The sequence below is a fragment of the Pelophylax lessonae genome (genome assembly GCF_965119305.1).
Source record: "Pelophylax lessonae genome assembly, chromosome: 10".
In the NCBI taxonomy this organism is placed as follows: domain Eukaryota; kingdom Metazoa; phylum Chordata; class Amphibia; order Anura; family Ranidae; genus Pelophylax; species Pelophylax lessonae.
In genome coordinates, this window is record NC_138777.1 from 154856460 (window position 1) to 154870926 (window position 14467).

Sequence of the window (14467 nt, forward strand, 5' to 3'; positions counted from 1 at the left end):
GTCCCAAGGAGGTAAAGGCGCTCTCCTAGGAGGAGCCAAGTGACGCACACCCTGAATAAAAGGTGCATATCAAAGAGTTTGACGCCAAGGGGCGTTGGAAAAGGATTGCCAGCGCAGGCGACTGACCCTTAACCGTGGTCAGCGCAAGACGCTGGTCCACACAAGTTTGCAGGAAGGCTAACACCCTCGCCACTGAAAAGGAGCGAGGATGGATGCCCCTGGTCTCACACCAGGCAAAATAAGCCTTCCAGGTACGGCAATAGATTTTACCGGATGAGGCCTTCCTAGCCTTAAGCAGGGTAGGAATGACCGCTGACGAGAGACCTCGATCTCTCAGGACCTGGCTTTCAACAGCCACGCCGTTAAAGCCAGTGACCGTAAAGCAGGATGGAAGATCGGCCCCTGGGACAGCAGATCGTTCCGTAACGGGAGCCGCCAAGGAGGCTCGACGACCAGTTGCATGATGTCCGCGTACAAGGACCGGCGCGGCCAGTCCGGGGCCACCAGAACCACCAACTTCACTTCCGAGACCAACCTGCGAAGGAACCTGGACAACAACTGAATCGGGGGAAGGCATAAATCAGGTGATACTGATTCCAAGGCACCACCAGCGCATCCGAGGCGTCTGCCAGAGGATCGCGCATTCTTGCCACGAACCTTCCTACCTTGTAGTTTAGCCGGGATGCGAACAGATCCACATCCGGGGATCCCCATCGTGCACACAGCATCTGAAACACCTCCGGGTGTAGGGACTATTCCCCCTGGTCCAGGGTCTGGCGGCTCAGATAATCGGCCTGCCAATTTTCCACACCTGGAATGTGAACTGCTGAAACCGCCGGAACGTGTGTCTCGGCCCAAGACAGAATCTTGGTCCCTTCCTGGGCCGCCCGGGCACTCCTGGTGCCCCCTTGGCGATTGATGTAAGCCAGCGTAGTGACGTTGTCCGTCTGCACCCGTACAGGACGGCCCCAAAGATGATCCGACCAACAAACCAAGGACAGTCTGATCGCTCGCAGTTCCAAGATGTTTATTGGCAGGGAGGATTCCTTGTCCGACCAAGTGCCCTGGGCAGACAGAGTGCCCAGAACACCACCCCAGCCTCATAGGCTGGCGTCCGTGGTGATCACTGTCCACAACAATGGCCGGAAAGACTTCCCCTCCGTCATAGCCAGAGACTGGAGCCACCACAGAAGATCCTCTCTGGCTTGGGCGACTCAGAGATCCTCTTTTCCAAGGATTGAGGATGCCTGTCCCACCTGGCAAGGACCTCCGCTTGGAGAAATCGTGTGTGGAACTGTGCAAACGGTATCGCCTCGAAGGCTGACACCATCAATCTCAGGGACCGCATGCCGGTCCTGAGTGACGAGGATTCGCTGTCCCTGAGGGACCTGACCTCGGTCTGCAGAGTCCGGAGCTTGTCCTCCGGCAGAAACACTTTGGCTTGGGCAGAGTCCAGGACCATCCCCAAGTAAGGGAGGCGAACAGAAGGAGACAAGGTCGACTTCTGAACGTTGATGGTCCACCCGAACTCCTGGAGCATCTGAACCGTAATGGACAGATCGCGCAGCAGGCTCTGACTGGCACTCGACCTTAACAGGAGATCGTCCAGATATCCCAAGATCGCAACTCCCTGCTCCCGTAACAGGGCTAGAACAGGAGCCAGTACTGGTAAACACCCTTGGAGCGGAAGCGAGACCGAAAGGTAACGCCACAAACTGATAGTGTTCCTCCGCGATTGCGAATCGGAGGTACCTCTGATGACCCTCGAATATGGGGATGTGCAAATACGCATCCTTGAGGTCGATGGAAGCCAGGAAATCTCCCGGACTCAGGGAGGCCACCACCGAACGGAGGGATTCCATGCGGAACTTTTGAACCCTCACAAAGCGGTTTAGAGCTTTCAAGTCCAGAATTGGACGTACCTTGCCTTCCTTTCTGGGCACAGTGAACAGATTTGAGTAAAACCCCCGAAATCTGTCCCGATGTGGCACCGGGGCAATTACCCCCTGGGCGAGAAGATCCTCAACCGCCCGATGAAGATCTTGCAAACGATCTGGGGTTAAATGAAGATTTAAGGGAAAGAACCTGTCCGCTGGCCGCGAAAGGAATTCGACCTTGTAATCTGATCGAATGATTTCCTGAACCCACATGTCCGGAATCCGGAGCAGCCAAGGTTCTTGAAAACCGCGCAGACGTCCCCCCACCCCTGGAACGGGTGAGGGCGTCCCTTCAGGTCGAGGCGGACTGGGCCACCGCACCAGCTTGGCCGGCTTTTGACTTGCCCGCCCAAGGCTTCCTCTGGCCACCATGGCCTTTGAAGGGTTTCCCCTTGTCCTGTGCCTTGAAGGCACGAAAGGACCCCTGATTTGGTTTAAAGGAAGGACCCCGCTTACCGCCGAAAAACTTACCCTTGGGATTCTGGGGCAGCAGAGTGCTCTTGCCCCCAGTGACCCCTTTAACCAATTCATCCAGGGAGTCCCCAAAAAGGTGAGTCCCCGCATAAGGGATGTCAGACACCATCTTCATGGAAGTCTGGTCGGCCGACCAGCTCTTCAGCCATACCAAGCGACGGGTAAGCACCGTGACACCAGACAGTCGCGCGGCTAAAGGGGCCTCATCAAAGGCCGCGTCACACAGATATAGGACAGCCTGAATAATCTGGTCCACCATCTCCAAAGTAGTAGGAGGGGAGGAATCAGCCACGAGGGTGCGTCTGAGCACCTTGGCCCAATCTGCCACAGCCTGAGACACCATGACGGAGACGAAAATAGGTTTCAACAAAGAACCCGCCACCATATAGGAGTGGCGAGCGAGAGACTCCATCCGCCTATCCGTGGGGTCCCTGAATACCGGAGAATCCTCTGTGGGTACAAGAGTGGCCCTATTCAACCTGGACACCGTGTGATCCACCTTAGGGACCACCGACCAGCGCGAATCCGTAGGAGACGCAAAACGGAGTTGAAACCGTTTAGGTACCACAAAATTGCGCTTCAAATTGCGCCATTGTTCGTTCACCGTTTCGCGAAACTCGGCGGGACATGGAAACACCTGTGCCGCCTTCTGGGTTCTGCGGGTCCCAAAGGAGGACCGCTTACCCGGAGGGTTGGGCTCATCCTCCAAATGTAGTGTAGCTTTAACAGAGGTAATAAGCGCAGACATAGCAGCAAGTTCTCTGGCAGTCCCAGGGGGGGAATCATCCCCCTCTTCATCCTCCGCCTCCTCTTCAGACTGGGAGGATTGAGACCCTTCAAGGGGTACACTGTCTATGGCAACCATGTCAGACTCCGAATCAGAGGAGTGAGAAAACCTAGGACTTTTTCTAGAATCCCGTTCAGACATCAAAAGATCCACTTTGGACGCTTAAGTCGCAAGTGCAGCAGTAATCGTAGATGATTCAAACGCACCTGAATCATCCACCAAAGCTGGGGGGAATTTGCTGTCCTGGGACTCCATAAAAACTTTTATGGCACTGGCCCTTTAAATCGCAATAGCAGCAATCCCACCTCAATGCACTGCAAACAGGGACTAGACTGAAAACCCCCTGAGGCAGGAATAGAACTGATAGCCAAGAGATATTCCCCAAAAAACAGCAAGAACAGACCCCCAGAAGTGTTACCACGCTGCTGACGATCCCTCAGTATGAGAAAGGAAGTGATGTCATACCGCTAGAGGCTAAACAGGATGTAGACTAAGGGAAAATGGTTGCCCATAGTAAAAAATGGGAGGTTCCAGGAAAATGGCCGCCGAACACCTGTATAAGGCCAGACGCCACACACAAGATGGCGCTCGAAGGGCGCAATACACTAGCAAGGAAAATGGCTGCTGTAGTTCCCACAGTGAAGTCAAAGCAGCCGCCCACACCCAAAATGGCGGTCACCGCTGCGGGTCGCCTACACATGTCTGTACCCAGCACCACCTTATGAATCACCAATAAGTTGGACAGGATAACGCTGCCAGTTCCGACACCCTGATGCAGAGGTGATAGCCACCAAAAAAAAGGCTACCTTCTGGGGCAGCGCAAGTTGGGAAACCTCCCGAATATTTTCAAAGGGAGGCTTCTGTAGAGCTGAAAGCACCACATTAAGATCCCAGGGCGGCAACGGAGCCCGCACTGAAGGAACCAAATGTTGGATACCCTGAGGAAAGGTACACACCAGGGAGTGTGAGGCAAAAGGTCATTGGAAAAAGACCCCCAAAGCCGATACCTGCCCCTTGATGGTACTCAAGGCCAATTTCTGTTCAACCCCCCCTTGAAGGAAGGTTAAGATCCGATCCACCGAGGAGGAGCGAGGATGAACCCCACCAAGAGACTCACTCCACGTACGATGGTAGATCTTCCTAGAAGTAGATTTCCTAGCTCAGTGGTCCTCAACCCTGGCCTACAGGGCCCACTAACAGGCCAGGTTTGCAAGATAACTGAAATACATCCCAGGTGATATCATTTGCTGCTTAGTGATTGCAGTACTCTAGTCTGCATTTCCCCAAGGTAATACTTAAAATCTGGCCTGTTAGTGGGCCCTGAGGACCGGAGTCGAGGACCACTGTCCTAGCTTTCAACAGCATAGGAATCACCGACTTATACAAACCTCCATCCTTCAGAACCTGCCAGTCAACAGCCAAGTTGTCAAAGCCAGCGACTGTAAAGCAGGATGGAAGATCGGAACAGCAGATCCTCCCTGAGAGGAAGTCCCCAAGGAGCATGGGCGACCAGCCTTTCCCAATCGGTGTACCAAGCCCAGCGAGGCCAGTCCAGAGCCACTAAGATGACGGGAATCCCCTCTGCCTCGATCCCACAGAGAAGTCTTGGCAGAAGCTTGATTGAAGGGAAGGCATAAATCAGATGATACTGACCCCACAGGACCACCAGCACGTCTGTGGTGTCCACCAGGGGATCCCTTGACCAAGCCACAAACCCATGCACCTTTCTGTTGAGCTGGGAAGCCAACAGATTCACCTTGGGGGTGCCCCACCGGGGACACAGTTGATGAAACACCCCTAGATGAAGGGACCACTCTCCTTGGTCCAACGCCTGCCGACTGAGGTAATCTGCCTGCCAATTTTCAATCCCGGTAATGTGTACGACGGAGAGAGCTGGAACGAACCGTTTGGCCCAACTTAGAATGCCGGCTACCTCCAGAGCTACCAGGACATTTCTTGTGCCCCATTGGTGATTGACATATGCCATGGCCGCGGCATTGTCCGATTGAATGAGCACAGAACAACCCTGAAGAGGATCTGTCCAATGGTACAGACACTGCCTGATCGCTCGGAGTTCCAAGACATTGATCCATAGTCTGGACTCTTCCAGCGTCCAGAGCAGAAGCGAGACTGAAGGATAATGCCACAAACTGATAATGATCCCATAGCAAAGCAGAGTAAACGCTGGTGACTGACACATATTGGAATGTGAAGATAGGCATCCTTGATGTCGATAAAGGTGAAGACTCCCCGACGTAGGGATGCCACCATCATTCTAATGGACTCTATGCTGAAGTTCTGTATTTACACAAAGCAGTTTAGCGCCTTGAGGTCCAGGATTGAACGCACTTTGCCTTTCTTCCTGGGAACTGTGAACAGGTTTGAGTAAAACCCTGAAAACTTTCTGAAGTCGGAACCAGGACAATCACCCCTTGAAGTAACAGGTCTTGTGCCGCCCCAAACGGACCCTGTAAGCGGTCTGGGGACAGGTGCAAGTTGGAAGGAAAAAACCTTGCCGGGGGACAAGGGCAAAACTCAATCTTGTAGCCAGACCGAATGACTTTGTGGACCCACTTGTCTTGCACCAGGGAAGTCCAAGGGTCCGGAAACCAGTGAGGACGTCCCCCCACCCCTGATACAGGTGAAGCGCACCTTCATGCCGAAGGAGCCTTGTCCATGGGTCTGGAGACGCCTGCTCTCCGCTTGACAACCAGGTTCTAAAGGACGAAAAACAAAAAAATGTCTTATGAGCCCAGAAGGCAGGCCCAGGTTTACGACGAGGTTCCTTGCCCTTAGTAGCCTGCGGAAGAAAATTACTCTTCCCCCGTGAGACCTTTAATGATTTCATCCAGGGTAGCTCCAAAAGGGCGATCTCCTTGAAGATCAGTCAAGGCCTTTTTAGAAGTCTGGTTCGGAGACCAGCACTTGAACCAAAAGACACGCCGAAGGGTCACTGCCAAAACAGAGACCTGAGCCACAAGGGGAGCCCCATCCAAAGAGGCATCACAGATAAACTGCAGTCCCTGGACCAGCTGGTCCGCCAGCTCGGCAAAGGCAGGGGGGAGCTGTTCTTCCTCCAGGTCATGGCGTAAGAGCTTAGCCCACTCGGTCAGAGTTTGCAACACCAGGGTAATGGTGAATGCCAGCCTCATTGTCGAACCAGCCAGAGTGCCAATGACATATTGCCTCCGTCTTTGTCAGCCACACCTTTAAAGGCCAGTGACTCTTCACCTGGAATCATGGTTGCCTTGTTTATTCTGGAAACCAGAGGATCCACCACTGGTGGAACAGTCCACCTCTTAAGAAGGGACTCCTCATAGGGGTACGCCTAGTAAAGTGCTTAGGGACCCCATGGGAACGCTTTGATCGTCCCCACTCTTTAGCGACAATTCTGTCAAAATAGGCAGGGAAAGGAAACACCTTTGCCACTCTGAATGGCTTGTGAGTGCCACAGGGAACCTGCGCCTCCGTCTTCAGGATCCCAGGCACAGATACAATCAGTGCCTCTACCAGCGCCTTTCATGCACAGTTGCAGATGTGAAGGAATAATCCTATCAGAGGATTCCGGGCGCGAGGTTGCAGACCAAGCAGGTTGACCCACGTCCGCGGCGCCCGAATCAGATTAAGGATCTGATGAGACAGATGAGGCAGGGAAGGCGGGGGCGCTTTTTGCTAGCCAGTTGCCCGAAAGTCACCTCCACCTGGGACACAAAGGACTCCAGGACCACTGTCAGTACATTGATGGATGGTTGGGACCCCGAGGGCACCGCAGCCTCAGAGTCGGGATCAGGTGGGGAGATGTGCTCCAAAGACTCCATGAGTCACCAGGGGGATCCCACAAAAAGTGTAAAACACTGCAAAGAGACAAATACCACCACGCTGGCAGCACCACCTGGTTGCCAGGCACAAGCCCCAAGTGATCCTCAGCAGAGAGGGAGAGGACCCCACCAGACTCACCACCCAACAGAAAGAAGCACCTACAGCCACCAGGATAATCTTCACTACACGTGCAGCGATCAGGAAGTGAAAGGATGCTGGAGTCAGCACCAGGGGATGAGAAGTGACTCCCACCGCCGAGATCGCCACCGCTATTTTCAATGGCAAACCAAAACAAAATGGCCGCCGGAGTACACAGACAAGGCCGCCGTGTACAGAAACACACAAGCTACAACAAAATGGCGGCCCCGCGCAGCACCACAAGGCTTTACAGGGACCCAGGAGGGAACCCAGGCCTCAAGGACAGATCCAGACAGGAAGGGGGGCCTTGGTAGGAGCCACAACTAGGTACAACCTCCCCCCTGCACAGTCGATCGCCTGGTCGCCCTACCCCCACCCCCACCCTCCTGGCCCTCATCGCCAGCTAGCGCCCTACTTCCACCCCAGGAGGTGGACCAGACCACCCAAACAGACCCAGCATATGTGGAGGGGAGGTAGGATGGGGGACACTGCCTGATGGGAAGGAGGGAAACCCTGGGGTCCGACTGTCCCAAGGTAGAGCCCACGCCTACCCCAAAACCCTCTAGGGGGAGAGGGGGGGACAGCTATGCATCATACCAGGAACCAGGCAGGCACTGCTCCAGACAATAAAGTCAAAAGACTTGCGTTAAATCGAAGGTTATAATTCCTAAATAGCATTCAAAAATTATGGTGAAAAAAAAGTCCATGATTCCTAAAGCAATAAAACTTGCTATAGTGTAAAACCCCACTATTTTAAGGAATATACAATTTTGCACTTGAAGCAGATCCATAAAACAGCGCCTGTAAAAAAGCATTAGATGCCGTCTGGCACTTTCAATCCACCCGTCCTTCCACACTGCTCCAGACAGAATACCTCTCAACGATGCAACTCGGGCCGAGTCCCAGTCGTATGCGACCTCGCGAGGTTTTTAACTTGCAGGCCAGCCCCCATCTAGTGGGGCTATGTCGCGGCCGACCTAGCGAGGAGCTGAGGCCTGCGTGTGCTCGCTGGCCAGACTGAGGTGACCACTGGATCTAGATTATCCTGCCCGTAGCCCAGTCTGGCAGTTGATTGTAGATCTTACAGGAAAAATCCAGGAAAAAAAAATTCTATCTCAAAAAAAAAAAAAAAATGCCAGGACCAAAGATCCTAGCAAGGAATTAGGTCCTTACTCCTGACTGGGCTGAAAAAAACCTATAGCAGAGAAAGGGAGTATACCCCCTGGGACTGCCCATGGGTGTAGCCAGACTTTTTTTTCTGCCTAGTGTCCTAAGAATATCAGGAGCCTTGCCTAACAATGAACGAAAGAGAAAGTTAGTTTATGCAAATGTTTATATAAAGTACATTTTAACTTGTGCTTTTTTTTGTGTTCGCTTTCATGTGCAAATGATGCTAAATTAATTAATTTTACTACTGTGGCATTTAGCAACAATTTAGCTCATTCACAAAGCAAGAACAACCAGATAAGGATCCTTATTTTCAAAAAGGTCACCGCTATTTTCAGCCAAGTTCAATGAGAATTGAAAATGAATCATGTAGCTGAAAATAAAGATTCTTACCCTGTATTAAAGCTTTGCAAGTTGAGCATTTGTATTTAGGTTTAACATCTGCATTACAAAGTTTAATCACTTCTGGACCAGAATGATTTACCCCCCAAGCGTCCTTTTACACAGGCTTTCTGCCCAACGGACTCTGCTGTGCTCCTTTGGGGGTCATTGAGGCCTAATGTGTGATCCCCCCGTGACCCTTTGAGAACAACTTGTCTAGACAATACAAGGGACTTTATATGGGACACAAAAACATTTTTTTTTTATTTACACTTTTTATTTATTTATTTTTAATTTGTGTGCTACAGATACAAAGGGATAGTAACTTTACAGAATACGCAAACAGCAGAAATTGCTTTAGGAACAATCAAAAGGCGGTTATACCCTTCCGGGAAATGAAAGGTAAACAAAAGTAACAGCATTAATACTGTAATATGTTTCATAAGTTGAAAGGGATAGAATGGAGGGAAAGGGGAAAAGAGAGAAAAAAAAAAAAACGCAGAAAAGGGGGAGCGGTGGGGGACAGATTAGGAATATCATTCCCTGAAGAGCAAGAAACCAAAATACCAACCAGGCATTGGAAATCGAAGATAAGTGTTGAAATGTATGCATATTGGATGAATTGGAGAAGCAAAAAAGATACCAAAAAAAACATCTGGCCTTATGTTCCTCTGACTTATCCCGGACAGCAGAGGTCAGATCATCCATCTGTTCAAATCCACCCACTCTTCGAACCATTGGGCTACTCTTGGCGCCCCCTGTTGCCTCCACTGGAAGGGAATGCACGTCAGTGCTAGATTAAGAAAGGGTTTAGGAAGGGACTTCTTACACTGTTTCCTGGATAAAGGGGTAAGGTTGAGTAAAACTGCAGCTGGGTCATAACGCAAAGAAATGACCGTAAACTTTGTGTACGAGCTGAAGAACTGGCTGCCAAAAAGTTTGGAGCTTGGGGCACTCCCAAAAGATGTGTAGGATGGTGCCCATATGCAGGCCACAGCGTCAGCAGCGATCTGATTGATTAGGAAATAGCTTGACCAAAAAAAAACGATGGATTTTTATACTATGACTATTTTGTAGGCAGTCTCCTGATTTTTACTGCAGACGGGACTTCTGCGCAAAGAAAATGATGCGCTTCTTTTGGGGTTCAGTAAAGGTAACACAGGTCTCTCTTCCCCTTTTTTATATGAACCCACATACATAAACCAAAGTATAGGCATAAAAGCACCATACACATAAACCGCAAGTTATTGTACTCACCAAGTATCTGCACTTCTATATGACGAGGTTTTTCAACGAATTTCTCCACAAATAAGGCACCATTGCCAAAAGCTGATAACGCTTCTGAATATGCCCTAGTGTAATTTTCTTCAAGTTCCTAAATAAAAAAAGAATCACCATTACCAAAAATAGGCACACTGCAAACATTTAGTATGTAAGAAACTCATGATTTAATAGCAAAATGAACAATGTAGTTACTATGTAAAGTAACCATAGGTTTTAAAGCTGGTTTACAAGGATCCCACTGCCTAATGACCAGCAATAATGATTAGGTGGTGACATGTCACAGACCGTGATATGCACAGCTTGATAAGCATGTGCAATCGTTAAAGACAATACGCTTCTTGATGACCAGCCAGAATTTTACAGGTCATCATGGTAAGAGGCTAAGAAATTAATTTATGAGCTAAAATCTCTTGGCTGAACAGAACTATTTGAAATGATGTACTCCCTTAATATTTCCTTTATAATGAAACTAAATGACCCTGTCACTGAGCATAACTCCAAGTTTAGCAGCACAATTATGACACACAAATAGTCATAGTGCTGCGTTAAAGGTACATGCCAGTCAAAAATGAACATTTTGCATTAACCCAAGTAATGTTAAAGTAATTGTAAATGCTTTGTTTAAAGAAAAAAAAAATTCAAACAGGTATACTGTATGGAATTGCACAGATCGACCTAAACCTCCCCTTCTCGGTCCCCCACCAGCTGTTTTCTATGGGGGGCTCCCTCCTGAACCTAGCTCTCTGTGACTATTGATGCAGATAGCGGGACTCAGCCCTGCCTCCTGCCCAATCAACACTTGCTTTGATTGACAGCAGCATGAGACAATGGTTTCTACTGCCTTAGCAAAGCCAGTGAGACCAGGAATTGAGGGGAGAGAAGAGAGCTGTAGCAGGCATCCATCTCACCTGAGCAGTAAACCAACCTGAAGCATGGCCGGTGTGGGAGGGATTATATAGGTTCTAAGGACTGACCTATAGTTGGTATTTTGCCTATTCCTGTGGCTCTCAATGCAATGCGACCACAGAAAGCAAAAAAGAAGTGCCAAAAGAGCTAAAGTTTTACTTGAAGTTAAGCATTAAATGCAATCTGAATGTACTGTGCAAAAAGACATAAGCACAACCACTTCATTAACCATGTGTTTATTAATCACTTTATTAATTTATGTGTTCGGGTGGGGGAATAGCATTTAATCAGTGAAAAATAAGCCTTCGTAAAATCACTCTAGAACTAAAAATATAGATGATTTCATTTATGTAGATACCTTGCTTTCTTAATCACAATTTAAATCTTATTTCATTCTGCCACTCTAGTTAACGAGCTCTACTTTACATATCAGTGATGATACAAACTTCACCCATTCATTTTCCTGCTAGATGCTTCCTCCCCTCAACTCAACAGAGATCAAGGCATGAAATTGTATTAGCTAGTGCCTTGTTCTGGTTTAATTCCCACTTGGAAACGACATATAGGCATTTTTGTCAATGCGAAGGTCTTTGATAATCATATCTGAAGTCACCAGCCAAGAAAGGGGGTGGGGGGGGGGGGGGATAGTCATTCAAATTAAACCGATGACAACGTAACAGCACAGGAAAATTACTGTAGTGGTGAATATTGCAATGTGTAAGAACTAGTACCTATATAGTAATGTTTAGCAATATGAAATAAACATGCAGGAAGAGTTGCTCATTTAGGGGTTGTGTCTCAGCTGCTCACTGCAGCTCTTATTAATATTTCTGCAGCAAGAGCAGAACACCATCTGTTACAGCAGGATACATGAAAATTAAACCTTACGGGATACAGAGTTGAGGCCGGCAGCGATAATGGTGGGGGACATTATACAGAGTAGAACTAGGGGAGGATGGAAATATTTATGACTGGGGAAAACCACTAAGTATTTATCTTAATCAGCTGTAAGGAAGCTGGAGGGCATCGTTAACTAATGAACACAACAGGATAGATGTATGGGAATCTGAGGTAAAAGAAACAAAGATTAACTAAAAAGACTAAAGGTGGCATACACATAAAGAGCTTGCCAAAAAATAAAATGAGAGATGATCAACATTAGTAGTAAAGAAATACATTACAGTTTAGCAATAATACAAAAACCCTTTTGCACATCAGTCCAACATCTTCACAGATATATATATTCCAAGGGCTTGCATATAGTGCAGTGACTGGTGTTTTTCTGCACTGGATAAATGCCAGTCACCACCAGGACATTTTTTTTCTGTGTGTCCTGTTAGCACTTCAATGCAGCTTGGAGGTGCAATGCTGTGAGCTGTGGTAAAATGCAGACATGTAGCATTTTACCGCAGCATAGAGAAAGGCACCTCATATCAAGGCACAGCTGTGCAATGCCCTGCATTTAAACAAAAACGTAAACAAACCATAAAACATTTTCTGTAAAAAAAATAAATAAATTATACGTGTGGATCACAAATTTTTTTTTTTTTTAGGTAGATTTAGGAAAAATCGGGTTTATTTAGAGATTTTCCTGTGAACTTATTCCCCAAGCATTTATGAGAGTCATTAAATGTAACCCTTTCTTACAGAAATATGACATGCTGCCACTGTTGGACTCCTAATAATGCTCGTTTTTCTGGCTGCTATGCACATCCACTGACTTCAAAAGTTTCTGAGCCACAGGAGAAAAACAAAGTAAGCATATCCTTCCAAGTCCATACGTATATATTGTTTCTGGGTTCGTGAACCCATGTATTGAATCAGAATGACTTCCTTTAACTCAGAAATCCTCATATTGTACTTTAAACAAATGAATACTGGTCATGCATTGGTCAATTTTAAACAGCATTTGATCACAAACCAATAGTTTCTATCAAAACTATGAAAAAAAAACTAAGTTCAAGTTGGGTTGCCTTGATCCGTTTTGAATGTTAGGCTAGATTTACATTTCTGCGGGTGCGGGACTGCAGGTAACATGTGGTTTCTGGCACCAAAAATGTGCTGCTGTTTGCAGATGTGCGGGAGTGCCAATAATTCTTAATGGCACCCCCATATACTGAAAACTGCAGCCCATTTTCCTGTGCTGGCAACCAGATAGCACTGCCTATTAAGAGGTAAGCTCTCAGGAGCAGGGCCATCTTGTTTTGAAATTTATTGATGCTGTATTGTCCTCCCTTTATATTGTAAACTAGTGCTTAAACTGTTGGAGCTTTATCAATCCAGAATAATTTAAAAATGTGGTTTCGCTGCAACAGTGATTGTGTTTAGTTTTTTAAACTTAAATGCAATATATAACAAAACAATTGGTATAACGTATTTATGGAGACTATACCTCATAGCCTCTTACTACACGCATGCCTCGTCCACCCCCTCCGTAAGCGGCCTTGAAGATGATAGGAAAGCCATATGTGTTAGAAAATTCTTGTGCTTCAGTCAGACAAGTGATGGGAGAGCTTGTACCTGGTACAACTGGAACACCTATGAAAACACAGAAAGTAGGATGTCAAAATAGTTTCCTAAAAAGGAGAAAGAAAAAACCTAAATGGATTTCAATTTACTTACAGATGTAAAATTTAGCCTGGCTATTTTATGAATGCTTGACCTTAGAAATGTGCAACATACAGTTCAATAATCAGATTCAAACAAATTAACCCAGTAACACAAGAGGAATAGTAAGTATTACTATTACTGGAGAATGGTAAGAGTTTCAACCTCTGTGTAACAGGGCTGCTTTTCAGTAGGGGATGTCAAAAGAAGCAGAAATTCAATATTTCAGAAAAAAAAAAGGAACAAATGGGGTATACTCTGCCCTTACGGTCGTTAAAACTTTTTTCAGATGATCCACAAATTTGCACGTTTTACACTTTAATTTCTTGCACATGCCCACAATATTATAAAAGGCTGCTAAGAAATTAGATGTTGGTTTCTTGGTAAGTGGTACTTGTTCTCATATGTTGTGAGGGTGTTTACCTAATGGAGCCAATGGTACAGTATATTATTGCCAGTGTGTATATTCCTCCTCCCTTTTCCCCGGCGGTACTGTATGCTATTCTGGAGAGGATCACCCCGTAAATTGCTGCTTATGGGAGATTTTAACACCATATTGGTTCCCAACCTGCAAAGACCCAATCCTCCCAAGCATTTCTCTACTGAACAAGTGGTGTGGGCTCAGTCGATGGGAGTTGAGGTGGATTGGAGATAGAAGCATCCTACCACCAGATCCTACGCTTGCTTCTATTCCACGTACAAAACGGCCTCTCGAATTGATCTGGCCTTTGCAAATTCGACCATGATGTCAAACATGTTGGATGCTTCATATCTCCCCAGTGGACTCTCAGACCATTGTCCGTTGGTTCTGTCGATCCATTCTCAAGCTCTGCAAGCGCAACACGAACAGCCTTTAACCCTGATACCAGTAATGAAAACCTTCCCAGGTAAGTCGGCCTCTTCCCTAACTGCTCTTCTAGATGCATTTCATCAATTTTATAGCTCCCTGTACTCCTCCGTTTAGCCT

The 14467-nt window shown here is 47.5% G+C and overlaps 1 protein-coding gene across 1 annotated transcript in view; it reads right to left on the reverse strand.

The window, feature by feature from the left end:
* Positions 1-14467, reverse strand: part of PC (pyruvate carboxylase) — a 674712-nt gene that overhangs the window by 581630 nt on the left and 78615 nt on the right. Inside the window, exons 5-6 of the mRNA XM_082271181.1 lie at positions 13286-13431; positions 9961-10078 (exon numbers count right to left, since the gene is read on the reverse strand). Coding sequence (XP_082127307.1) covers positions 9961-10078; positions 13286-13431 — 264 coding nt within the window. The remainder of the gene's footprint in view (positions 1-9960; positions 10079-13285; positions 13432-14467) is intronic.